Source organism: Ictidomys tridecemlineatus, unplaced genomic scaffold (assembly GCF_052094955.1).
Source record: "Ictidomys tridecemlineatus isolate mIctTri1 unplaced genomic scaffold, mIctTri1.hap1 Scaffold_905, whole genome shotgun sequence".
In the NCBI taxonomy this organism is placed as follows: domain Eukaryota; kingdom Metazoa; phylum Chordata; class Mammalia; order Rodentia; family Sciuridae; genus Ictidomys; species Ictidomys tridecemlineatus.
This window is the reverse complement of record NW_027526139.1, coordinates 81,023-108,024: the sequence shown is the minus strand read 5'-3', so window position 1 is coordinate 108,024 and position 27,002 is coordinate 81,023. Positions and strand designations below refer to the sequence as shown.

At 36.3% G+C, this 27,002-nt stretch overlaps 2 protein-coding genes and 1 non-coding gene across 10 annotated transcripts in view; 1 reads left to right on the top strand and 2 right to left on the bottom strand.

The window, feature by feature from the left end:
- Positions 1-10,953, bottom strand: part of LOC144374839 (TATA box-binding protein-associated factor RNA polymerase I subunit A-like) — a 52,648-nt gene extending 41,695 nt beyond the window's left edge. For 3 of the 5 annotated variants that reach the window (XM_078037611.1, XM_078037610.1, XM_078037607.1), the window contains exons 1-5: positions 10,861-10,914; positions 9,075-9,207; positions 5,903-6,069; positions 1,753-1,866; positions 43-241 (exon numbers count right to left, since the gene is read on the bottom strand). In XM_078037611.1, coding sequence (XP_077893737.1) covers positions 43-241; positions 1,753-1,866; positions 5,903-6,069; positions 9,075-9,114 — 520 coding nt within the window. In that variant the 5' untranslated portion in view covers positions 9,115-9,207; positions 10,861-10,914. Of the gene's footprint in view, positions 1-42; positions 242-1,752; positions 1,867-5,902; positions 6,070-9,074; positions 9,208-10,860 lie in introns of all 5 variants that reach the window. The other 2 variants (XM_078037609.1, XM_078037608.1) reach the window with 2 other exon arrangements.
- An 88-nt stretch (positions 10,954-11,041) lies between these two features.
- The window catches only part of LOC144374838 (transport and Golgi organization protein 1 homolog), a 44,451-nt gene continuing 28,490 nt past the window's right edge, over positions 11,042-27,002 (top strand). For 2 of the 4 annotated variants that reach the window (XM_078037601.1, XM_078037604.1), the window contains exons 1-2: positions 18,612-18,759; positions 19,906-20,042. In XM_078037601.1, the coding sequence (XP_077893727.1) occupies positions 18,627-18,759; positions 19,906-20,042 (270 nt within the window). In that variant the 5' untranslated portion in view covers positions 18,612-18,626. Of the gene's footprint in view, positions 11,300-18,611; positions 18,760-19,905; positions 20,043-27,002 lie in introns of those variants that run through there. The other 2 variants (XM_078037603.1, XM_078037606.1) reach the window with 2 other exon arrangements.
- Positions 23,068-23,174, bottom strand: LOC144374841 (U6 spliceosomal RNA). Its single transcript, XR_013434106.1, has one exon. It is a non-coding gene; the product is annotated as a U6 spliceosomal RNA (small nuclear RNA).

Sequence of the window (27,002 nt, the reverse complement as noted above, 5' to 3'; positions counted from 1 at the left end):
GTCTCTTCACCATAAGAAAATAATTTATTCATATTCACTCACCAAGCTTTGACAATTCAGCTTTCTTTTTGGACCATGTATAATACTGCAAAAGCCCTTTGTAGGCCTGAACAAGGTTGATTAATATTTCCTGGGAAGACGATTTTTCACCATATCTCCATGTCTCTGCCTGACTTAGATTTCTGTTTGCATCCTCAAGCATTCCATGATGCATAAGGTACAATGCATGTTGTAAGGAGATCTGCACCAGTAATAAGAAAAAGCCCACTGTCACTGAAGTCATTAAGATAACCATTACTCAAAAAACACAGTAAATATATGATGGACAAAGTCCTTGATTGGATATGAAAGATAAGACACTGTCCCTGTCATCAACAATTTCAACCTAACAAAGAAGACAGACAGATGAAATGACACTATGTAAATGAAAGCTATGTAAACTTACAAACAGAAGACAGTACAATAGTGAAAAAACAACAATAAAAAACAGGGGTTTTGAAGACAGTGACCTGGCTCATATGCCAATTAAATGCTAAATAAATCTGAATAACTAATTCGTCCTTTTGTCTGACCTGTTTTATGAGGCAATTCTTAATCCTTCAGAAGGGTGTTGTTAGGATTAAATGAGATTTAATATTAATTTAAAAAATTAAATGAGATTTAACTTTTGCATACTACTACTTCCTAGTTTGGGCTACAGTAGACAACCAATAATATAACTATTTTAAATATATTAAATCAGCTCAAAAGAAAACACCTTAACAGGGAGTGTTGGAGAATGATGTCAATTCCAATGGAAAGGAAAGTGCATGCTTCCACTTATCTAAAACATCTAGAATGGGCATATTCATAAAAACAGAAAAGATATTAGAGACTGTCAGTAGCATGGGGAGGAGGAGAAAATGGGAAACTATTGCTTAATAAATATAAAGATTCTATTTGGAGTGATGGAAATGTTTTAGAAATAGTGGTGATAGTTTATAACATGGTGAATATAGTTAATACCACAGAACTGTATACTTAAAATGGTTAAGATAGCATGGTCCATTATATACAACCACAATTTAAAATTCCAGAAAACAGGAAAAGTAAAAACAAAACAAAATTTAAAACTAGCTACAAAGTAAATATTTTAGGCTTTGCATGGCACATGACTTCTTCATAATTACTCATTTTCACTAAAAAACAGCTATTGACAATATGGAAATGAATGTGTGTGGCTGTATTCCAGTAAAACCTTATGGCCTTGAAAAATAATTAAAAGCAAATTATAAAATTTTATTGAAAAGTGTTCTGTTAGTTAAAGAGAGAGAGAAAGAGAGAGAGAGAGAGAGATAATCTTGGAAATGTCTCAGCCCTTTTGGTAATACTTTTAATAAAACATTAACTTGGAGACAAGGTTCAATGCAAATAGGAATTAAAATGTTTTTACACATTCAAATTCCCCACTTGTTTCGCTTTTTCCAAAAATACCAACTCAGCACAAATAACTTGGGCAAACAGTAGAAGCACAACTTCAACATCTGATGGACTGGTTTTGGCAACCAGAGATAAACAAAGAGGAGGTATTTCCCATCAGACAACATGGAAGGTGATCAGAAACTAAGGAATGGCTGGCACAACACTGCTTTTTTTCTTATTTATCCCAGTATCTTACCCTTTCTTCATTATTATTTACTTTACACTGATACAAACAATTCAGAAAACAATATGAACACTGGAAATATAAGTTCACAAAGTCTATATTCTTACCTTTACATAATTCAGGACACCAATATTTTTCATCCGGTCAGCAAAGGTATTGAAAGTCTCCACATTGCTTTTGGGATGATAAAAGAGAATTTCACTTCCAAGCCTCCAAATAACCTGTCAAAGCAGAAATTATTACCCAATGTAAAGTCCAACCCTGCTTTTATTCTATTTTTCCTGTAAGTTTTGTTTTTCTGGTTACATATAAAAACAACCTAAAATTCCTTTCCCTAGATATCATAATTGTCTGTGTTATCGTACTTTACCCAGTAAAAATAACGTTAGATCTCACATAACAAAATCTTTTCAATACTAGTTTTTAAATTCTAGGTAAGTATAACAGTGCCATTATTAGATTAGCAGTCTAAAAGAGGAAGAGGCAGTTAAGATATTATTAAGTATAAAACTTAATTAGTATAGGAAGAATAAGTCAGAAACTAGGTTTTGGTAATATTGGCTTCTTAACTGGTCTCAACCTTATCTTTATTCTCAGCAAAATGAGTGCAACAGACTAGTTTCTTAAGATCTTATCAATATTGAGTATATTTATTCCAATATTTACAACACAAATTTAAGAACTGTCATCAAATATAAACAAATTTTAATAAAAAATATTTTCTCTTCAGATCACCAATCCTGGTGAAAGAACTTGGGAGTTCTTTTTTCATGGAAGCAAATGTCTATTTCTCTTACCCCCATTTAAAGTACTTCAACCAAACCAACTTTAAAGTGAACTTCAAAGTCAATTGTTTCTAGAAGGCACACATTGGTTGTTTGGTACAATAACTTCATATTTCCAATTAAAAAAAAACAACACAAGGGCTGGGAATGTGGCTCAAGCGGTAGCGCGCTCACCTGGCATGCGTGCGGCCCGGGTTCGATCCTCAGCACCATATACCAACAAAGATGTTGTGTCTGCCAAGAACTAAAAAATAAATATTAAAAAAATTCTCTCTCTCTCTCTCTCTCTCTCTCTCTCTCTCTCTCTCTCTCTCTCCCTCTCCTCTCTCTTAAAAAAAATAAAAATAAATAATAAAAACAACACAACAGGGCTAGGGCTACAGCTCAGTGGTAGAGCGCTTGCCTTCCATGCATGATGCACAGGGTTCAATCTTCAGCACCACATAAAAAATAAACAAATAAAGGCATTCTGTCCATCTACAAATACAAAAAAAAAAAAGATCACGACTTTATTGTAGAATATCAAAAGTAGCATTGAGGAGCTTAAAGAAACTTGTAGAGGGCTGGGGAGTAGCACAGTGGTAAAAGCATGCCTAGCAAGGCAGGTACTAGGTTTCATCCCCAGCACCACCAAAACAAAAACTTAAAGATTATCCATTATCTATAGTTATCTACAGTTGTTCTTAAACCCAGTCATAAGAATTACCTGGGGCACCTATTAAAAATAAATATTCTAAGCCACCATGCCCGTAATCCCAGCAGCTTGGGATGCTGAGAAAGGAGATCATGAGTTCAAAGCCAGCCTCAGCCATTCGGCAAGGCCCTAAGCAACTTAGTGAGACCTTGTCTCAAAATAAAACATAAAAATGGCTAAGCCAGTGGTTAATAGCCCCAGGAGTACAGTACCAAAAATAAATATATATACGTACATATGTATGTATATGTGTATGTGTGTGTGTGTGTATATATATATATAGAGAGAGAGCACGCGCGCACATGCAATAGATAGACAGGGTTTCACTAAGTTGCTGAGGTTGGTCTTGAACTTGCAATCCTCCTGTCTCAGCCTCGAGCTGCTTGGGATTTCAGCTGTACTCCACAGTGACTGATGGAATCTGTATTTTTCAATACATGCCCTAGGTAGTTCAAAAGGATTCAAACAAGTATCTGGAAGGTACTCATTTAATTTCTTCATTTTATAAAACAAAATCTGGACAAAAGAGAGGTATATAATGTCTCTCTGTAATGTAAATCATTACTAATGATTTACAGATATATGTAACTTTAGTCCCTAAATTAAAATTTGTCAATAATTATATTTTCTTTTTACACACATACACACACACACACACACACACACACACACACACACACACACACACACACCAAGTAGCATGTATGTACTATTTGGTATTTTTGGTTTTGGCTCCATTAGATTGATGCACTGGTTACTATATTAGTAAAAGCACCTGAAATAGTCAAGTAAAGTTATTTGTGGAGAAACTGCTTTTTACTCAACAAACTTAGCAGTATATGCCAGGCACCGTTTCAGGCACTGTTTTACCCCTTCCCTCAGAAATGTAGATTTGATATGGAGAGACACACAAGACACAAGAAAAATAATTATATTGACAAATATTACTGGAAAAGTGTGAAAAGGACATGGAGTTCAAGAGTGCCAGTACAAAGTAGGAATAAGAAAGCAAGAAATGCAGTTGTAATTTTAAATAATCAAGGTAGACCTCACAGAAGTCACAGAAAAGTGGTCATACAGAAGGGCAGACATGATGATAGCTGAAGAAAGATCTTTCCAAGTAAAATAAATAAATAAATAAGGTAAAGATTGAGGCAGAATATGCCTGGCTTATTCTAATAAGAGCAAGGCTAGTAAGACTGGAAAAGAAAATACAGGTGAGCAAGTAACAGGAAATGAGATTAAGAAAAGAAAAGGTCAAATGGGAATGGGTGAGCACATCACACAGGAACCCTGATTACAGTGTTTTCAGCAGAGGAGTGAATGAGGTCTTAAAGTTTTAAAAGGTTCACTCTACATCATTAGACATTAGGAAAACAAAAATCATTTTAAAACCACGATAAGATATCACTTTAAAACCACCAGGATGACTAAAATCAAAGAGAGACAACAAGGCACAGGTGTAGAGAAGCTGGAACTTTCAAATATTACTGATGGAAATATAAAATGGTGGAGTCACTTTTGAAAATAGTCTGGTAGTTTCTTGAGAAGTTAAATACAATTACCACATGATCTAAATTTCTACTCTAGGAATATACCCAAGAAAAGTCAAAACAAACATCCACATACAAACACTTGTGCATGAATATTTATAGAAGCATTATTCACAATAACCAAAAAGTATAATCAACCCAAATGTCTAACAAACTGATGAATGGATATATAAAATGTGGTATGTCCATATAAAATATTTGCCAATAAAAAGGAAAAAGCACGAATACTTTTACTACAACATAAATGAACCTTGAAAACATTTTACAGAGTAAAAGAAATCATTCACAAATGACCATTACATTATAAGATTCCATTTATATAAAATGTCCACCATAGAAAATAGTAGATTAGTAGCTTCCAGGGGCTATGAGTCAGTAGAGAAGCAATGAGGAAAGACTGCAAATAGGTACAGGTTTTCTTTTTGTAGAAGATGAAACTATCCTAAATTTAAATTGTGGCTAATGTTTGCACAACTCTGTGAAAATATTTAAAATATTAAATTGTACAAGTCAGTGAATTGTATGGTGTGCTAATGTCTCCATAAAGCTATTTTAAAAAAAAGACAAAAAGAACACTCTGGTTGGAGAAAAAAACTTTCAAGTTTTGTTGAACGAGAGTACAAAACAGGTGCACAACCTGTGGAGTAAGTGGGAATTAAAATGATTTCTAGTAAAAAAAAAAAAAAAGAATTAACACCTTTGTAGATGAAAGGTGTTGAGGGTTCCAGCTTCTCTACACCCTTGCCTTATTGTCTCTTTTTGATTTTAGTCATCCTGGTGGTTTTAACGTGATATCTTATTGTGGTTTTAAAATTTTTGTTTTCCTAATGTCTAATGATGTAGAGTGAACCTTTTAAAACCTTAAGTCCTCATTCACTCCTCTGCTAAAAAACACTGTAATCAGGGTTCCTGTGTGATGTGCTCACCCATTCCTATTTGATCTTTTCTTATCCTCATCTACAAAGGTGTTAATTTTACCCTATACAGAGGGTAAAATAATACAAGGTAAGAAGGAATTATTATTGGAATGAATGAAAACTGGGAAATTTGAGAATGCACAACTCAAGACTATTTTTAGTCTTGATATAATTTCAACATCCAACATTACTTTTAGCAGCTTTTAGTAAATTCAGTTTGAAATCCCCCTAAAGCTTTGTGAATGGAGCTAGAGGCAAAATCTTTCAGGAATCTGCTGTTTCTTTCAGCAGACTCACACTTTGTTTACCTCTGGTGCAGCATGCTTTGTGTAGGTGTCTGAATCTTTCAAGGTCTGCAAATAGCTGTACATATACTCTGCAGCCTGCTGCCACTCGTGCTTCAGAAGGGCTTCTTGGATAAAATTTAAACAAGCACTTGTCTGAGCAAAATCTTTCTTCTTTTTCCCTCCAGTCACTGTAAAGATGAAGGATAAGGGTCACCCAGTGACTCCAATTCAACTATTACAAAAATTTAAGTTCTGATAAATAGAACAGTAGGTATTACTTAACCCAGTCCATCCCCAAGTATCAAAGTCAACTTCATTTGAAACAAACTCTTACACACATACTGTTTTTTAGCAAATTTCTAAAAATCTAAATTACATTCTTGGGCTACTACAAACACCAGATCCTTCAAATCTCATTCAATCATCCTTTCATCTTGGCATTAAGCAATTTTTTGAACAAAAGAGTAGAAAACAAGTACACAGCCCATGGAGGAAATGAGGAGAATCTCTCAATAAGATCCCCCAAAGCACAAGCCCTGGTAATTAGAATAGGTAAAAATCACCAGTCACCCTATGCAAGCACAGTCTTTATTATTCACCAATATTCTGAAAATTCCAAATAAACTTGTTTATTTTTACAGTACTAGGGATTGAACCAGGAGTATTCTACCACTGAGCAGTTATAGTCTTTCCCTCTTTCTTTCTTTTTGTTAGACAGGTCTTGCTAATTTACTTGCCTAGGCTGAATCTCAAACTTGCCCTCCTCTTGCCTCAGCTCCTAACTATCTGAGAATACAGGCATGTGCCACCTCACCTAGCTGGGCTTTTATATTTTAAGTACCAATTTCCCAGTAACACAATGATATTAAATGCACACGAAATTAAAACAGCTATAGACATTAGCATTTGTATCCCTTAAGTATTAGCAATTCCTTTAAAGATATATGGACTTAGTTAACAACCTCATTATATAAGTGACTGGTTACTATGCTTTCCTTCCTATACAACTACCAGACCCCTCTAGGCTAGCAGTCTTCTAGCTGGGTACCCTTAGCCCTGCAAATACAATAGACCAATAGGTCCTCTTAAAGCAAAGATCCTCTTAAAGCAATCAATTTGCAGATTCTACCTCCTTGTATATTGTTTCCTGAAATTAATCTCCTAGAGTGCTATGCCCATAATCAAGGTCTCACACTCAAAATCATTACATATTACCTGAAGGTATTTTCAACACATGATGAAAACTGAATGATTCTAATATTTACTTTTGCAAGTCAAGTGATTCCCAATTCTTTTATCAAAACTGTAGAATGTTCTAATAATTTTAAATAGAACATGTAATTTTTTGTGAGTAACTCATGAGTCGAAGATCTGATACTTGCTTAACTAAACTCCATTCTACTTCCCTATGTGACTAAAGTTTCTCAGAGTTTACATTCATTAAAATATAGAATTAATGCCAGATGTTTTCTCATTCTAAAGTTAACATTCTTAATGATACATGAAGTAACTGGGCTAAGATTAAAAAATTAAAATTTACTTGAATACTTAAAACACATATCTCAACCCACAAGAAATTTTAAAACTTAAAAAATTTATAGGACGTTAAAATTAAGTGCAAATACAGACATACTTTTACTGCAAAATGTACTACAAAAACAGGAACAATACAAAATTTTCATTTATAAAAAGTTTTTTCATCGAATGATTTAAGGTTGGCAATGGAAAGACATTACATCTCTGCTATTTAGATTCTACCAGATCTACTTTTTAAAGTAATTTAATTTAATGTAATTAAAACACCATCATGTGCTGGAAATTTATCTCTTGCAACTGATAAACTTTTTAGAAGACAAATTTTTAAATTTTTAAATTGTGCAAAGTAGGACACAGTTTAAAAAAAAGAAATATGACAGTGGAAAAGGTCAAAGACTATATTGATCTAGGTACATATAAATCACTAATAAGGGACATATAAATCACCTTGGGATCTTGAGCCTGGCTACTGGATGTGCTTCTGAAACTAGCAACATTAGAATCACCTAGAAGCTAATTAGAAATGCAGACTACAATGCCCCATCCAGATCTCCAAATCAGAGACTTCATTTAACAACATCTATACTCAAGCTGTTTAATCAGCAACAATCCCTGGCAACTAGCCCAGAAAACTAACAAAACACACTTTCCTTGAAATATTCTTAGTTCATCTAAAAGAATATTATACTCAGGTTAAGTTCCCTTCATCTCAGTGGTTAGAAGTGAATGCTCTAAAATCAGATACACATGATTCCTAATAGCAATACTTAAGAGTATAAGTTTGAGAAACTCAGTTTCTTCATACTAAAATGCCTAGCACATAAATTTACTGAGGATTAACTGAGATCATCAAATAAAAAGACAAAGTAAAATTTTTTTTTAATGGGAGCTAAACTTTAGGATTCTTCATTGAAATAACTCATACCTATTCCAAACTGAGAATATTAGTTACTTTTTATCTTAATCTAAAAATTTCTGGATTGTACAGAAAAACAGCCACCTTTTCATCTGATTAATATCACTTGACCAGCAAGATTCATTGCAGTGATATGTTGGGTGGCAAACTAAACAAGAAAGACAAATGCCAAAGTGAATTTGGAATTAATCCTAGGATCCAAGGAATCACTGCCAAAGGGGAAAGAAGGCTGGGATAAGAAAGACATTTTGATGCAATAAAGAAAGTGTTGATTCAAACGTATTCCTGGGGCTATACCACCCAACATGGCAATGTACAAATAACTGATTCTTGTATATATCTTTAAGGAATGTATCCTATAGAAAATTTTGTTTGTATTTACATTAGATAAAAATGAGGGAAAATATTATTTTTTTGAAAGCTATGTGCTTCTCAAAAGAAGAGACTATCTTTTTCATGTATAAGTCCCCAATATTTAGACTTATATATTAGATATTAGTGCTCAGAAAGCACTGCTGAAAAAATGTGGCTGCAACATAATATAGACTGTATATTAATTCAAAAGAAAAGGATTCCAGAACAAAAAAGAATATTTCTTATGATTCTCTTTCTGCTTATAGTCAGAACAAGAAAACAACTTACATATTCTTAAAAACTAAACCAGCATGGTTCATTTTGTATACATATTGAATCTACTACTTCCTTGCACTAAAGTTAAAATGCTTCTGTTATTTTACTTACCTACAGTTTCTAAATGCTTCTGAAGCCAAGGAAAATACATTCCTGTAACAGTGAGCACAGATGTTTCCACCTGGTCATCCTCTTAAATGGTCTTTGTCAATTCTTCACTGAAATCACTCATACCTATTACAAACTGAGAATATCAATTACTTTTGGTATATCTTAATCCACAAGTTTCTGAATTGTACAGAAAAACAGCCAATAATAAATATGACTTGAGCAGCAAGATCCATTGCATTGTAGGTTTTTTAAAATTATATATATATTTTAGTTGTAGATGGACACAATACCTTTATTAATTTATTTATTTTTATGTGATGCTAAGGATTGAACCCAGTGCCTCACACATGCTAAGCAAGCACTCTACCCATTTAACAACTCCAACCTGCAACTGGCAGTTCTTTTAAAGTAAAGAATGAATTTGCCAAGGCCTGTAATCTGTTCAGCTCAGTAGGCTAAAGCCAGGTGGATCACAGTTCAGAGCTAACCTCAGCAACTTAGCAGGGCCCTACGCAACTCAGTAAGACCCTGTCTCTAAATAAAATACAAAATAAGGCTGGGGGAAGTGGCTCAGTGGTTAAGTGCCCCTGGGTTCAACACCTGGTACCCCCCCACATAGCCAAAAAGCATTTAATTATGTCAGAAGCAGCCAAAATAAATAATCCATTACTCAACTATTACTATGTTCCAAGCACATAAAGATATTTCCCCTTAATTTTAAAAAATTCAAGCCTAGAGAAAGAAACAATAAAATGCAAATAACAAATACAATACAAATAGTAGTAGCTAATATTTATTGGATCTTTACTACATACCTGGTCTATTATTTAATTTGGGGCTAGGGATGTAACTCAGTGGTACAGTGCCTGACTAGTGTGCATGAGGCCCTGGGTTCTATCCCTCCCACACAGAATCACACACACTCACACTACATACTAATTGTTTTCTTCCACATTATGTTGAAAAAACTAAGGGAGTGAAATTATGAAACTTGTCCAAGGTCACATACACACACACAAAATGAGGACAAGGAAATTCAGAGAACATAAAACTACTAGGCATGACTAGAACTAGGACAAGAGATAGGTAGGAGGCAATGATATTGCAGGTGGCAAACGAAACTAGAAATACAAATGCAAAAGCGAGTTTGGAATTAATCCTCAAGAGGCTCAGTGTCTCTCTCCCTCATTTCCCACATCGACCCAAGCATTAAAGCTTCTGATCCTACCACCTAGAATTTCTACAATATTTCCTCTTCTCTGGAATTCTACAACACCCTGAAATTGTGTTAATCACTGCATTAGCTTTCTAACTAGTTACCCTGCCTAAAATACTGCTTTTCCACATTACTACCAGAATTAAATCCTTTAAAGTCAATTTCCGGGGTTAAACACCTAAGTTTGAAATAATATGTGACTCTGAATGCGACCCAGCATGTACTTTGAGGAGTTATAACACAAATTCTCTTTTCAAATCCTCAAAAACCAGAATCAGTAACACATGGTTGCCACAGTAACCAAAGCTTCTCCAGCTGGCTCACATTTCCCAGAACCCAAGGTTTTAGAGCATAAGGGGAAAAAACTCGGAAGGAAAATCCTCAAAAACCAGAATCAGTAACACATGGTTGCCACAGTAACCAAAGCTTCTCCAGCTGGCTCTCATTTCCCAGAACCCAAGGTTTTAGAGCATAAGGGGAAAAAACTCGGAAGGAAAACACGGGTAAATCCAAGCACACCCTTTTTGTCTTCTAAACAAGTAAGCTCGCAATTATACTCGCGGCACTCACCCACCTACCGACGGAGCTCCGCAGGAAACCGCCTCCACTCCAGAAGAAAGCTCTCACCGGAAATTGTGAGCGTGGGCTTGCTCTGAGCATGCCCCAAATCCTGCCTTGGGAGCATGCGCAAAACCTAGCCCCGCCCCAACTCCTCCTTTGAAGGTTGGAACGAAGTTGCCCGCCCCTTGAGCCGGTACCGGCTAACGGAAGTGAACCAAGAACTGACTATAGGCTGCTGCCTTCCCATTTGTTTGGCCAGAGATTTGCATCATTCTGTCCCATCCAGAAGGTGTAAGATTTCCATTGCAAATAGAGATTGTGGAGAGGGGACGGCGGCTGGACTAGGGGAGTAAGATGTCACTTTACCTGGTGGTCCTTTGGATTTTGCTTCGCTTTCCGACGGGAGTGGTGGTGCACACCTGTAATTCCAGTGGCTCAGGAGGCTGAGGTAGGAGGATTTTGTCAGTTCTACCTTTGGTTAAACAATCCCTGCGAAAGGAAACCACATAAGCAGTAATAAATACCTAGAGCAAAGGACTCATCAGGTTATGTAAAGCCAAATCATAGAATAAGGAAAAAATAACAAAGAATTTTTATTTTAAACCATTAAGTTTATTACACAGTTAACTAAAACACACAGTGCATCTGTTTCTACCTGATGGATCATCTCCTTTTATCCTGAAGAGGTTCTTTTAGCATTGTTAATAGTAGAGATCTATTGGTATTGAATTTTCTTACTTTTTATTTATTTTAAAATGTCTATTCTGCTTTCAGTTTTGAAGAGATTTATCCTGGATTAGCAGTTTTTGTCTTCTAGCACCTTAAACCTTTCCATTAACTTTAACCTCTCATTTCTGATAAGAAGTCAGCTATCATTTTAGTCATTTTTACCAATGCATAACACACCACTTTTTTCTAATTGCCTTCAAGACCTTTTTCCTTCTAATTGATCATTTACAGTTGACTCTGATGCATCTAGATGTGATTTGCTTTGTAACTAACCTTAGTATTCACTGAGTTTCCTAAATCTCTTGACATCTTTTTTGTTAATTTGGGATAATTTTAGTCATCATTGTCTTAAATATTTTTTTTTCTGTACAATTTATGCCTCTATTCTTCTAGAAATGTAATTATATGTATGTTAGGTCACTTTGTATTGATAGTAACCAAGTCTCTATTTTTTTCTTTCTAATTTTTAGACCAGATAATTTTTATTGGTCTATCTCCAAGTTAACTTTTTGCTGTTTTTGCACTATACAATCTGATGATAGATTTGTTTCATGAATTTTTCGTTTCCAATACCGTACTTTTTATTTCTTTTAAAAGAAATTTTTCATTTATATGTTGACACCCATATCTATGTATTCATTATGATTAAGCTTTTCTTTAACTCCTTGAAATTAGTTTTAAAATCTATTTAAATTTTTTCTGCTAATCCTAACATCTGGGTCAGCTCACGGAACTTTTTTTATATGTGATATTTTCTCTTGTGGTTCTCATTTTTCTATCTTCTTTGCATTCTGGCAAAATTTAATGATATTCTACATGCCTATAATCCCAGCGACTCAGGAGGCTAAGGCAGGAGGATCAAGAGTTCAAAGTTAGCCTCCGCAACTAAGGGATGCACTTAGCAACTCAATGAGACCCTGTATCTAAATAAAATGCAAAAAAGGGCTGAGGTTGTGGCTCAATGGTTAAGCACCCCTGGGTTCAATCCCTGGTACCAAAAAAATTTTTTTAATTATATTCTGGTCATTTATAGATGATACATCATAGGAAGTCTGGATTATGTTTTCTTCCTATAAAGGATATTCTGTTTTATGTGTCATGCAGGCTAATTACTGGTGAATTGTTTTGATCATATTAGATTTGGTATTATTATTATTATTATTATTATTATTGTTATTATTATTTGGTTCTAGAGATTGAACTCAGGGTACTCAATTACTGAGCCACATCCCCAGACCTATTTTGTATTTTATTGAGAGACAGGGTCTTGCTGAGCTGCTTTAGCACCTCTATTTACTAATGCTGGCTTTGAGCTCGTGATCCTCTTGCTTCATCCACCTGAGTCACTGGGATTATAAGCATATTCCGTGCCTCACTAGGTTTGGTATTTTTCTTTATTTCCATATTTCATGGTGCATTATACTTGTACATAATGGTGGGATTTGTTGTTATGTTTTCATACATATGTACAATATAGTGATAAAACTTAGCCAATATCATTCTTGAGTATTTCTCTTTTACCTGCTTTCCTCTCTCCCCTGATCCCTTTCCTCTATTCTACTGATCTCCCTTTGATTGCCCTCAGATTCCTTTCACACACACACACACCTTTCTTTTCCTTTTTCCTTTCTGGCTTCCTCATACATTTTCAGCATGAATCAATTTTGGTTTCAAATTTAGGTCTACCATTTTCCCTTTACTCTTTTTTTGTGTGGTTCTTTTTGCTAAGGCTTATTTATGAACTCTTAATTAAGTACCTGATATATTAGTGAAGCTGCTGCAACCTGACTCTGCTGAAAACCTAATTTCTTCCAACATTGCCATTTAGCATCATCTTCAGTCTCCTTTATAGCAGTCAAACTCTGCTAAGCCTTAAAGAGTCTCATCTGGTACATTCATATCAAAAATAAATTTCCTCCAGGCTTTTAGTATTCTCTCTCTCTAACACACACACATAATCACATTGCACCCACCATAAATAGCTCAGACATTCTTGTCCACAAAATTCCAACCACTATGATAATCTTGCACTTTGATAATTTTCTCCTTAACTCAGTATGACCACCATCTTACTTGAGCTTCATCTCTCTGAAATTAATACCTGAAAATGTTTAGTTTTTCTAGTTTTATACTCTTTTGTGTCAGGAAAACAAATCCCGTACAGTAGAACTATAACAGTTTCAAGTAAAAGTACTAAATTAGTTATATCCTTGCCCATCAATAGTGGTAGAAGAACTTAGGTGAACTTACATAGAAACTGCAACATCTTACATACTCAACAACAATTTCATTGCCCATGGAACCCAAAATTAATTGAAAGAGTAAACCCCAAAATGGATATCTGAAAAATAAACTGGTCAAAATTAGTAAGGCAATCAGAGTTAAATAATCATATATTTTACCAATAGCACTAGCTTAAAAGTATGGGTCTACAATAAGTAGAAAAATACAAGTTAATGGCTAGAGTCATAAAAGTTTCTATTATGATAGGCAGTCTCTTATGATGCTTTAATATTATATGATAGTTGTGAAATGATTACAAACTAATAATGAACATAATCTATTTGCAGATTAAAATGTTCTTCAAAATGCCCTGGAAAAGAAATTTCTTAAGTCTCATCAAAATGAACTGCCAGGTTTTTTCCTACATTTGACATGACACAGTGCCAAGATTTCTAGTCCTGAATACACACTTTCTATAGGGAAGAGACATATATCTTGGCAATTAATAGATCATTTATCTCATTTCATACAGCCAATTTTAGTCGTAAGAAAAGAAATGTTTATGTATTCATTCTGCTGACTTTAGTCTATAATCTAATCATGGATCAACAAACTTTTTCTGAAAAGAGACTGATAATAAACATATTAGACTTTGTAGGCAAGTCTGAATTGCCACTCAAATGCCAGTGTAGCACAAAAACAGCCTAGACTATGGGTAAATAATATAAGCTTCTGTGTTCTAATAAAACTTTGTTTACAAAAGCAAGTGTCATTGTTGGACACCGTGGTGTGCTCCAACAGTCACAACTACTCAGAAAGCTGAGGCAGGAAGATTACTTGAGCCTAGGAGTTCAGGCCAGCCTGGGAAATAAGAAAGAAAGAAAGAGAGAGAGAGAGGGGGGGGAGAGAGAGGGAGGGAGGGAAGGAGGGAAGGGAGAGAGAGAGAGGAATGAATGAAAGAAAGAAAGAAAGAAAAAGAAAAAAGGAATAAAGGGAACAATTTAAAAAAACAGTGTCAGGCTTACAGCTATGATTTGCTCAACACTGTTCCAGAGTATTAATGTTATGCTCACAATAGATGTTTGGCTAGGCTGTATACATACATACATACATACATACATACATATATACATGAAAGCAATTTTGTTCTTTTGTTTGCTTTCTTTTATTTTTTCCATTTTTTTGTTGATACATTATAGTCGTAAATCATGGCAGTATTTGTCGTTACATATTTCCACATGCACAATATAACACTACAGTTTGGCCAATATCATTCCCCAGTATTTTCCCTTCACTCCTCCCTCTTCTGGTCTCTTTCCTACACTCTACTGATCTCCATTTGATTTTCACTTTTTTTTCCTTTTTCCTCTCTTGCTTCCACATCCGAGAGAAAACATAGGCTCCCTTGATCTTATGAGTTTAGCTTATTTTGTGTAACAGAATGTTCTCAAGTTTCATCCATTTTCCAGCAAATGACATAATTCACCTTTATGGCTGAATAAAGCTCCATTGTGTGTATATGCCACATTTTCTTTATTTATTCATCCTTGATAAGCACCTAGTTTGGTTCCATAGTTTGGCAACTGTGAATTGTGCTGCTATAAACATGGGTATGCATGTACTACTCTAGTATTATGACTTTAATTCATTAGGATAAACATTGAGTAGTTGTATAGCTGGGTTATATGGTGGTCTCCTGCCTAGTCTTTTGAGGAACCTCCATACTGATTTCAATAGTGGTTATATTCATTTATAATCCTATCAACAGAGAAAAAAGTGTCCCTTCTTCTCCACATTCTCTCTAGCATTTATTATTGTGCATATTCTTTTTTTTAAGTAGTTGGACACAATACCTTTATTTTTTTTTATTTATTTTTAATGTGGTGCTGAGGATCGAACCCAGGGCCTTGCACGTGCTAGACAAGCAATGTGCTGTTGAGCCACAACCCCAGCCCCATATCGTTCATATTCTTGATGGCTGCTATTCTGACTAAAGTGAGATGAAAGCTCACTGTAGTTTTGATTTGCATTTCCCTAATTGCTAATGATGTTGAACATTTTTATGGATTTGTTGTCCATTTTTATTTCTTCTTTTGAGAAGTATCTGTTTAATTCATTTGCCCAATTAAGCTAGGTTATTTGAGGTTTTGGTGTTAAGTTTTTAAAAGTTTCTTATATAGTTTGGATATTAATCCTGTGTCAAAGAGTAGTTAGCAGGGTTGGGGATGTGGCTCAAGCGGTAGCACGCTCGCCTGGCATGCATGCAGTGCAGGTTCGATCCTCAGCATCACATACAAACAAAGATGTTGTGTCCGCCAAAAACTAAAAAATAAATATTAAAAAATTCTCTCTCACTCTCTTAAAAAAAAAAGAGTAGTTAGCAAATATATTTTCTCCAATTCCTTAGGTTCTTTCTTCATGTTACTAATTGTTTCCTTTGCTGTGCAGAAGCTTTTTAATTTGATGCCATTCTGTTTATTAACTTTTGTCATTATTTTCTGAGCTTTAGGAGTTCTAATAAGAAAGTCATTGCCTGTACCTATATGCTGGAGTCTCAAATGTATATTTTCTTCCAAGGATTTGCATAGTTTCTGGTCTAATTCCTGGGCTTTTGATCTCTTTCAAGTTTGTACAGGGTCTAATCTTATTTGTCTACATATGGATAACCAATTTTCCTGGCACCACTTGTTTAAAGCCTGTCTTTTCTCCCAATATGTTTTTGGCATCTTTGTCAAGAATCAGATGAGTGTTAACTGTGTTGGATCTTTTTCTGTGTCTTCTCTTCTTTCCCATTGGTCTATGTATCTGGTTTTATGACAGAGCCATGCAGTGGTTATTTCCATAGCTTTGTAGTACAATTTGAAGTCAGGTATTGTGATGATGCCTCCAGCTTGCTTTATTGACTTAGAATTGTTTTGGCTATTCTGAATATTTTATTCTTCCAAATGGATTTCAGGACTGTTTGTTCTAGTTCTGGAAAAATGACATTTATTATTATTATTATTATTTTAAATTTATATATGACAACAGAATGCTTTACAATTCATATTACATATATAGAGCACAATTTTTCATATCTCTCATTGTATACTAAGTATATTCACACCAATTCATGGGTATTTTGATGGGAATTGCATCAAATCTGTATGTTGCTCCTAAAACCAATTTCAAACATATACAATCATATTAGTAGTGATTTTAGTGTCCAAAAAGAGATCTACTAAACAATAATTACTGGGCTGGTTTGGTGACTTGTAGTCCTAACTACTCAGAAGGCCAAGCCAGGAGGATTGCTTGAGTCCAGGTGTTGGAGATCAGGTTAGGCAACATAGCAAGACCCCCACCTTAAAAATAATAATAATTACTGATGTCAAAACACATCTCAATCATTATGCTAGTCACCAACTCTTCATTGTTTTCCTTGAAACTCTAATATACAATTAGTGAATGTCAATTTAGGACTAATTGTGCTGTTTTATAGAGGAGAAAGCTGATTATAATAGTAAGTGAAATCATCTGTCATGAACTGATTTGTGTTTATTTAATCACAATTATCATGCTGATGACTCTACATATTAAGTCTCCACCTATAGTCCCCTAGGTGCTAATTTTAAAAAACGTGAGTTTTCATTAAAAATAAGAAAAGAAACCCCTCCATATGCATTTCAATAATTCAAATTGTATCATAATTTGACTATTAACACAAGGGAAAATCAATGCAACTAATTCAGATTTAAATTCAAGATTACACAGTGCAAAAGAGGGAATAGTCTTGGAAAGGGAAGTAGAAAAATGTAAGATCCCTCTTAGAGGTCAGAAAAAATAAAATAAAATTTCCTTCAGAATAACAACTGGACATAAAGCTTTCAAGAAATGTTAGCTACTAGCTTTCTTCTCTGACAATCGGTTTTGTCAGTTGGTTCCCACTAAGTTGTGGACTTTTTCCGACCAGGACCAGATATCTTGTCTTTTGATTTTCATCCACTCCCACACCATGCTAGGGCTTTGGTAGCACAAAATGAGAATTAAAAATATGCTTTTGAATTAAATAATTTCTTCCCTTACGGATAAAGATAAGAATCTCAAGATCTTAGCCTGAAGACTAATGTCCATCTCTCTGCCCCCACCTTTCCCGCCTTAAAAAAAAAGCAGGCCACTGTCTCCAGTTTACACCCTCACTCACAGTTCTATTCACCTTCCCCTTTCCTAATCAGAGGGATCTTGGGGTGGGGCTTCAAGGAACCTCAAAGAGATTGAAGGGGAGGGAGCCTGGAACCATAGACTAGCTGTGACAAGTCATGGGTGGGATTTGGTAGTTCAGAAAAGGAGGTACCAGACCAGGAATGGGGGATGGGAGTGATGGTGAAGTGGAGTGGGCTAGTTTAGGATGGACCAGAAATGAGACATTAAGGAAAGCCAGAAAGGACCAGTTGGCGGGGGGGGGGGGGGGGGATGGGTGGGTGACTACTAGAATCATGTGGAGGGTCGCTTGTGAGGTCACAGGAGAAAAGGCAGGTGATTGGACGAGAAGGAGAGTTCTAGTAACCAAGGCAGCGACTAGAGGAGAAGGTCTTCAGTCCATGAGAAGGTCTTGACTAGAGAAGGACGGAGCTCCAGCTCCGTGTGTTCTCTAGTAGAGTCTGTGGATTGACCCCCAGATATCCCTGCTGAGGTGTCACCCGGGAAAGGCTTAAGCCTTCCCGGGCGCCACCCCTCTGTGCTTTGCTACCCACCCCACCCGCCCCCCTGAGCCCCGCCTCCGCCCCCTGACGCCCGCCACAGCCTACTCCACCCTGTCACCGACTCCCCAAGGTGACCACAACATGGCTGCAGCGCCAGTGCTGCTCTTCTTGCTGTTCGTGCTGTGGCTGACCTGGCGAGTGCCGGGCCAACTGGACCCGAGCACCGGCTGGCCCTTGTGGAAGCACAAACTCTGTGCAGACGACGAATGCAGCAGTGAGTCCACAGGTGGGCGGGCAGCCCAGGGTCTCCGTGGTGGCTCTTTGGGGCCGCATGGGGCTCTGATCCCCCGGTCCCCTGCCCCGTGGGCTGGGCTAGGGGGTCATAGGATGACGGGTGGGGCGCAGGAGTGACAGAGCCTCAGGACCCTGCGTGTGTCCCCTCCGGCTCTGCCGGCGCCTCAGCCAGCCCGCTCAGGTTGCTGAGATGCTGAGCCAATGGTGCAGACTTCACCAGCAGTCAAATTCATAGACCAATAGTGAATGGAGGGCCTGGGGTTGTAGCTCAGTGGTAGAGCGCTTGTCTAACATGTGAGGCACTGGGTTTGATTCTCAGCACTGCATACAAATAAATAAAATAAAGGTCCATCAAAAACTAAACTAAAAAAAATTAGGCAAAAGCTTAAAAAAATAGTAGTGAATGGGAATCTCAGGGTTGAGAAAGACCTTAGAAGCAACTGGTCCAACTTCTTAATAACTGCATGTTGGACTCCTGCTGTTTAATCAAACGTACCCCAGGCTGTAACTCATACTGAAATTCCACCCCTACAAGCTCTCAGTTCTTACTGGAATTCTACCTCATTCACAGAGCCTCAATGCAGGTCTGTATCCAATTCCCTTTAGTCTCTCTTGATATTACTGTGTTCTTTTTAAATAGCTGTCATCTGTGCATTCAATAAATAATTGTTGAGTATCTCTGCCAGGTGCCAGATACTGTGTTAAGCCTTGGCTCATTCCACCTGAAAATCTGCAAACCAAGACTCCCTCTCTTTCAGCTTTCCTAAAATTTTAAACACAAGGTTTCACCAGCACTAAATCCATGTTTGTTGATTGTGACCCTGGTCTATATATCTCTGGTTTTAAATTTTCCCTTGAGTGAATATTGTTCTGGTAGCAGTTCTATGGCCATTGAAGTAGTGGAGAGTAGACTAGAGATTGTTCATTTTATAATTGAAGGGTCTAATAGCTCTAATTAGGATTATGAAGTTTTCTTCTCTGTGTTAATTGTCTTTAGGAGAGCCAAATATTCCAGGCACTGTGACTCATATATTTAGTGAAACACTCGATGAATATTGAAACTGAAGAGAGACAATTCTTATTCTATAGCATAAAATAAAATAGCCATTTCCCCTTTCAATTTTAGAGCTACTTATAACAGAAGGTACTCCTGTTGATGCTGCTGATACAGAAAACCAACTAGAGATAAAGGTGGAAGAGCCAGAAGATGCCACCACCATACTTTTCTTGTTACATTCATTCTTGCTTTATTTGTCTAAGATGGTAAGTTTGACATAGTTTCTTCAATTAGAATGTTGATTATTTATTAGTTTTTAAGTGGCTTCTGGTCATGAAGTGAAGAACTTAAAATGTCTTTATGAAAATTACTCCTGATCCTTTGAGTAGATAGCTCCTGAAACAAAAGCCATAGGGGTGTGGCTTTAATGGCTACTTGGTTTAGCACATGAGGAAGATTTGCTGCCTACCAAGGCTGGACATTTGCACACCTATAAAAACTTGGTTCTTCCCCTCAGAACCTTTCATTCTGGCAGGGAGATAACAGCATTCACTTGAAACACAGTAAGATAATGGCAGAAAGAGAGGTATTTATTCGATGGTAGAACATTATTGTCCATAAATGCATTTATTATGGTTGGAAGGGTGATCAATAAGGTCAGAAAGTGGTTGAGATGTGTTTGAAGCACAGGCAAAGGGCAAACAGGAGTCTGACATGTGGTTTGTTGTTGATTAGACAGGCTGGGGTGGTGGGGGAAGCTGGCAGTCAGAAGAAATGTGTTCAGAGAAATGGAAACATGAAGAAAGGATATTTGGGGAGGGCAGGAGAATGTGAATAGTTGGTGTTGTAAAGTGTGAAGTTGGAGGGGGATGGGCCTGTTGGAGAGGCCAGCAAATCTTAACTGAAGTCATGAGCCAAAGTAGCATTAGACCATTAATAGTGGGGATCCTTAGAAAGTTTTAAGAATGAAAAGGAATTAGGTTAGATCTGTTTCTTAGAAAGAGTCACTTAAGGCTGATCTTTCTAAAGAAAATCATGATTCAAACAAGACATTTAATCTGTCTAGAAGCTTATCTAAGCATTTTAGGACTTACCTCCCCCGCATTGGTATTTGTTGATATTGGACTTTTAGAATTTAATTATAGGAATGAGAAAGCTTTTAGAGGTTGGAGGTCCTAGGGCCTTTGTGACAGTAATCCTCCTCAACTGAAGTTGTTTCCTGTAGATTGTGTTATTTCAAGGCTTGTGTAAGAAAGATGATGTTGTTGTTTTCCTTGTAAAATGTATAGATTTTGAAGCCAGGTAGATGTGGTTTCAAATCCCAAGGTTATCATTTAGAAGTTTGGGCAAATAAGTAAACTTTTGAAAAAAGTTTTCCTCATCTGAAAAATGTAGATAATGCTTACTCCAATCATAAGAATTAAATGATTTGACAAGGTAAAATGTCTGGTGAGGTGTCTGGCATTTTGAAGGGTTTTACCCCTACGCACCCCCTAATTCTCATGTAGGCAGTCAGAAGGTGGTATAAATCAATGAATACCTGGGGAGGAAAGACCACCAGGGTGGAAAAGATGTGGTGGGGAGAAACAAATCATTTTTCAGTTGGCTCCATGTTTGTTCATGATGGTGGCAGCCACCTGGGTAAGGGGTATGTACAAGCCAGGCAGTTAGAATAATGATATTTCCAGTGATTAAAGCAGTCTTCCACAGTCATAATTTGATTATCAGAATGAATCAGCATCACTTGGAAAGTTAACAGCCTCACGATATGGAAAGGATTTCTTTATTCATATTTTTAGGTATGCACAGAGCCCTCCTCTAGGTCTAGGTCGGGGGACACGAATGTGGTGCAGGTGTGTCAGTGATTGTACGGTGATAGGTAAGACATAGACGTGAGTGGCAAAGAAGAGGCACAATGTTAAAAGACTGATTTGAAAGGAGATTTCAAAAAGGCATTTTGATGGCCTAGTATGTACAGGACATTGTGTGAGGACTAAAAGAGTCTAACAGATGTAAGGCATGATTGTGATTTTTGAAAGCCTTAAGAAAAGGACTTAACAAATATATGCAAAAATTATGAACAAATCAATGTAAAATCTTAAACAAGTAGTATGATATCTGATAGGACTGGAGAGTAATAGGCTCTGATGTGTTTGGGAGATGTGCACCAATCAGGTTCATTGATCAATGGAATCTTAGTAGAATCTTAGTGTTAGAAGAAACCTTGGAAGGCTGTTAGTCTAGTTTCTCACTCATTGCTGTTATTTTCTTTACTGTGGCCCTGACGAGTAGTTATGAGGCCTGTACACCAGTATTTCCTAGCATGAGTCACTCTCTTACAAGGCTATATGTTCTTCTGTTGTCTAGTTCATCCTTGTATTGACTCCAAATTTTCCTCCACATGATTTCCTCTATAAAACTGAATTCTTTTCTACATAGAAATCCTTTAAATATTTGAAGTTATATCTTAATTTAAAAATTATTTTTAGTATTTTTATCATGGAAACTTTCAAATAAGAGCAGAGAGAATAGTAGGGGACTATAGGTAACCATAACATACTGTACATTTTAGAATACTAGAAGAAAAGGTTGTGAAAGTTTTACCATAGAGAAATGATGTTTGAGGAGGTAGATATATTTAACTGATTTAAACGTTACATAGTGTAATCATGCATCAAAATGTCATGTTACCTACTTCAATAATTATAATGTTTGTTTCTATGTACTAGTTAAAAAATAAATTTAATTAGAAAAGCTTTAAAGAAAAGCACAGAGAGTAGTATAATGAACCCACGGGCCATCACCCAACTTAACAGTAATTCCTTGATAGCTAATATCAGTGAGTTTTTTTTAATTTGTTCTAATTGGTTATACATGATAGCAGAATGCATTTCGATTCATTGTATATAAATGGAACAAAACTTTTCCTAGTTGTACACAACACATTTGTATTCCTACATGTACCTCGGGTAATAAGGTTCATCTCATTCCACCATCTTTCCTATCCCTATGCCGCGTCACCTGTCCTACCTCCCCTTTGCCCAGTCAAAGTTCCTCCATTCTTTCCATGCCTCTTACCACCCACCTTACCCCCATTATGGGTCAGCATCCACTTTCAGAGAGAACATACAGCTTTTGGTTTTTGGGATTGGCTTACTTCCCTTAACCTGATATTCCCATTCACCCGCAGATGCCATAATTTTTTTCTCTTTTAAGGCTATAAGTAATATTCCATTTCATATATGTACCACAGTTTCTTTATCCATTCATCTGTTGAAGGGTTGGTTCCACAAAACTATGGAATGCTTCACAAATGTGGGTGTCATCCTTGCTCAGGGACCATGCTAATTTTTTCTGTATTGTTCCAATTTTAGTATATGTGCTGCCAAAGCAAGCACACTCTGAGTTTTAACAAATGTAGATACCCATGTAAAAACTACCATAATCAAGATATAGAACAGTTTTTTCACTAGAAAAGGGGTTTCCTTGGGATCCTTCCCAGTGAGTTCCTTCACCACCTGTTCCAGGCAACCACTGATAACTTTTTTTTTTAAACTATAGATTCATTTTTCCTACAGTACTATTTCATATATATGCCACTATAAATGGACTCATATCTAGGAGTGCAATTGCCTCCTACGTTTAATGTATGTTTTTATCTTATGTGATACTGTCAAGCCATGCTAAAAAATGACCACAATCATTTTATACTTCCACCAGCAATTTAGGAGACTTCCACTTGACTTCATCTTCACTAGCACTTGGGCCATTCTAGTGGGTATGTCTTTGTGAGTTTATTTCCTGATAATTAATGATATTGAGTGAACTTTTTTTTTCTTTTGAGATAGGGTCTCACTAACTTGCTTAGGCCCTTGATAAGTTGCCAGCCTCAAACTTGGGATCCTCCTGCCTCAACCTTCTGAGTTGCTGGGATTACAGACATGTGCCATGATGCCTGGATCAAATACTTCTTCATGAGCTTGTTGACCATACTGTTTTTGTATGTCAACTCTCTCTGGCTAGCTGGAATCCAGACTTCTCCCAGCTCAGTGCCAACTGTGGGATTGGTTAGCTTATAGTTGTTTTTGGCCCTCGCAGGTACTGCTTAGAATGTAGCCCCAAACTGAAGACCACCTCCATGCAGATTTCTGGAACTCTCTTTCTTTGTGGCTCCCATCTTTCTGGTAGTTTTCTCTACATATTTTTGGCTGCTTAATCTCCTGGAACTCTGGTCTCTCTCTCCTCAGTGAGACTGTTATGCCCTATTTGGGTTCCCCTTCCCAAACTGAGGTCTAGAGGGTGCCTCCAGGTGAAATGCTCATCTATTTGTTCTCCTGCTCTTAGGGGTGACAGTTGCATGTCCCTTGTGGCTTTCTATCTGAAAAATAGCTCTTTAAAAATATATTTTGACTGGGCATGGTGGCACATGCCTTAATCCTAGTGGCTCGGGAGGCTGAGACAGGAGGATCATGAGTTCAAAGCCAAAAGTGAGGTGCTAAGTAACTCAGTGAGACCCTGTCTCTAAATAAAATACAAAATGGGGCTGAGACTGGGGATGTGGCTCAGTGATCAAGTGCTTCTGAGTTTAATCCCTGATACCAAATATATATATATATATATATATATATATATATATATATATATATATATATATATATTCCAACTTTCTGGTTGCTTTCAGTGGGAGAACAAGTCTCATATAAGTTACTCTCTATTGATTTATCCTTTTGTTGTAACTTTTTGCGATAATTGAAAAAAATATGTTTGTGGGACTTCTAGGATATATTGTAGCTTTGGTGAATAAATGACATCCCCCTGGTACAACAATTTAACCTGTTTTCTCTATTGCCTTTTTTTTGTTTGTTTGTTTGGTGGTGTTGGGGATTGAACCTCGGGCTCCATGCATTCTAGGCAAGTGCTGAGCTAACAACCTCAGCCTTTCTCTGTTGCTTTATATTTCTTGGAAATTCGTAGTCAGGTTTAGGTTCAATTCTGTTTCTTATGAAAACTTAATAAAATATTGCATTGACATCTGCATGTCCTCTCCTTTGATGTTGACTACTAGTCAACAGTGACCTTGGTGAGATTTGCTAATATATTACAGGTTGCAAAATAGCAATGGTCTGAGTTGCTGGGATTTTTCTTTCTTCATTTAAAGGCTGGGATGCCTATACAAATAAAAATTTATGATTGATTATTCTTTCTTTCTTTTTTTTTTTTGTACTGGGGATTAAACTCAGGGGCACTTGGCTAGTGAGCCATATCCCCAGCCTTATTTTGTATTTTATTTATATACAGGGTCTCACTGAGTTGCTTAGCAATTCGCTTTTGCTGAGGCTGACTTTGAACTTGCTATCTTCCCTCCTCAGCCTCCCGAACTACTGGGATTACAAGTGTGTGCCACGACGCCTGGCTATGATTGATTATTCTTTACACAGATATTTGGTTTGTATAGTTAAGGCAGGAGATAAACATTTGATTCCTTTTCTTCATTACTTTTCAGAATAGTAAGGTGGTATTCTAGCATTATCAAATGATACCCAAAGGGGCTTTTGAAATCTTTTTAACTTTTATTTAAGAGTCAATATGACGTCATGCATTTAAAAATATTTGGTGTGTTTAATCCAGTTAGGAATAGTAATTGTTCTTACCTGATGCTCAATTTCTCCCCCTTTTGCCTTGTAGAAGCCTCTTTATCTTGGCTCCTGGGACCCTTTGCCACCACCTAGTGGTCATTGTTACCTATTTCCCTTGCTTTTGAACTATGAGATATTCCAAGTTCATCTTAAACATTCCCTGTCCAGACCTTGAAGGAACTATTTCTCTAAAAGAACTTTGGTTCCTTTCAATAGGAAATGATATTTAGAGGCTACATTCCAAGTACTAGGATTGCTTATTGCTCAAATTGACTGTCATTTGTAGGCCTTTTTAGTGAACAAAGCTCAGAAATATGTGGGGATTTTTCATCATGTCATTTAGATAATTCCCATGAAAATTCAGGAGAGATTTTACTTCACTTCATCTATCTTAGATTTGTGTTTTCTTTCTCTGATGTTGGAATTCCAGTTTTCAATGACATCAGTATAATTGTTTACAGTCTTGTGCCACTTAATGACATTTTGGTCATTAGTGCATAATAATGGAGCTAAAAAATTCTTGTCACCTAGTATTTTTAATATCTTTTTTGTGATTTGATATGTTTAGATATATAAACATTTACAACGTTACAATTGTCTACAGAATTCAGTATAATAATATCTTATAGGCTTTTATCCCCAAAGCGATGATATACCATATATGAATACCTACGTGTGGAAATGGCTATATTTTCTAGGTTTGTATAAGTATGCTCAATGATGTTTACATGCTGAAATTGCCTAAGATGTGTTTCTCAGAATTTATTCCCATCATTAAGCAACACAAGACTATATTTATGTTATTTAAAATACTTTCAGGAATGTATTCCTGAAATGAAATTCTCTTGTCTTTAAGCTATATCCCACTAAGGTATGTTTGAACTAATTCATTTCTGTGGTTTGTCACCAACTTGATGTCACAGGTTGTTTCATTTTTGCTTTCAATATTTAGGTATTACTTTATAAAGATTTTTTTGTTTATTTTACAATTATTTAAATATTTAGAAGAGCCAAAGTTAATTTGTAAAAATAAGTTGTTTCTGTTTTCTAGTACTGGTGATTGAACCCAGGGCTCCTATCCACTGAGCCACATACCTAGCCTCTTTATTTTTTATTTAGAGATAGTTCTCACTAAATTGCGTAGGGACTTGCTAAGTTGCTGAGGCTAGCTTTGAACTTGTGATTCTCCTGCCTGATTTTGAAAGAATTCTAGCTTTTGGCCCAGTTCTGTCTACCCTGATGTTACTCTCTTTTATAGTTAACTTTTAAAATTTATTTCATTATGTATTCTGCTATTAAAAAAATAAGCAAATGAGAAAAGGGATATGTAGCTCAGTGGTAGAGCACTTGCCTACCATACATGAGGCCATGTGTTCAATCCCCAGCACCATAAAAAGAAAAAGAAAAGCAAATGATTTTTACATCTAGCTATGATAGCTTTATATAGGTACTGGCTTCACCTTCCCAACTGAAACAACTAAAATAAATATGAAAAAAAAAAACCCACAAACAGATAAAATTTGAAGATCCAGCAACATTGAAGATCAAGCAACAAAGAATGATTCTGGAAACATAAGGAACAAATGCTGT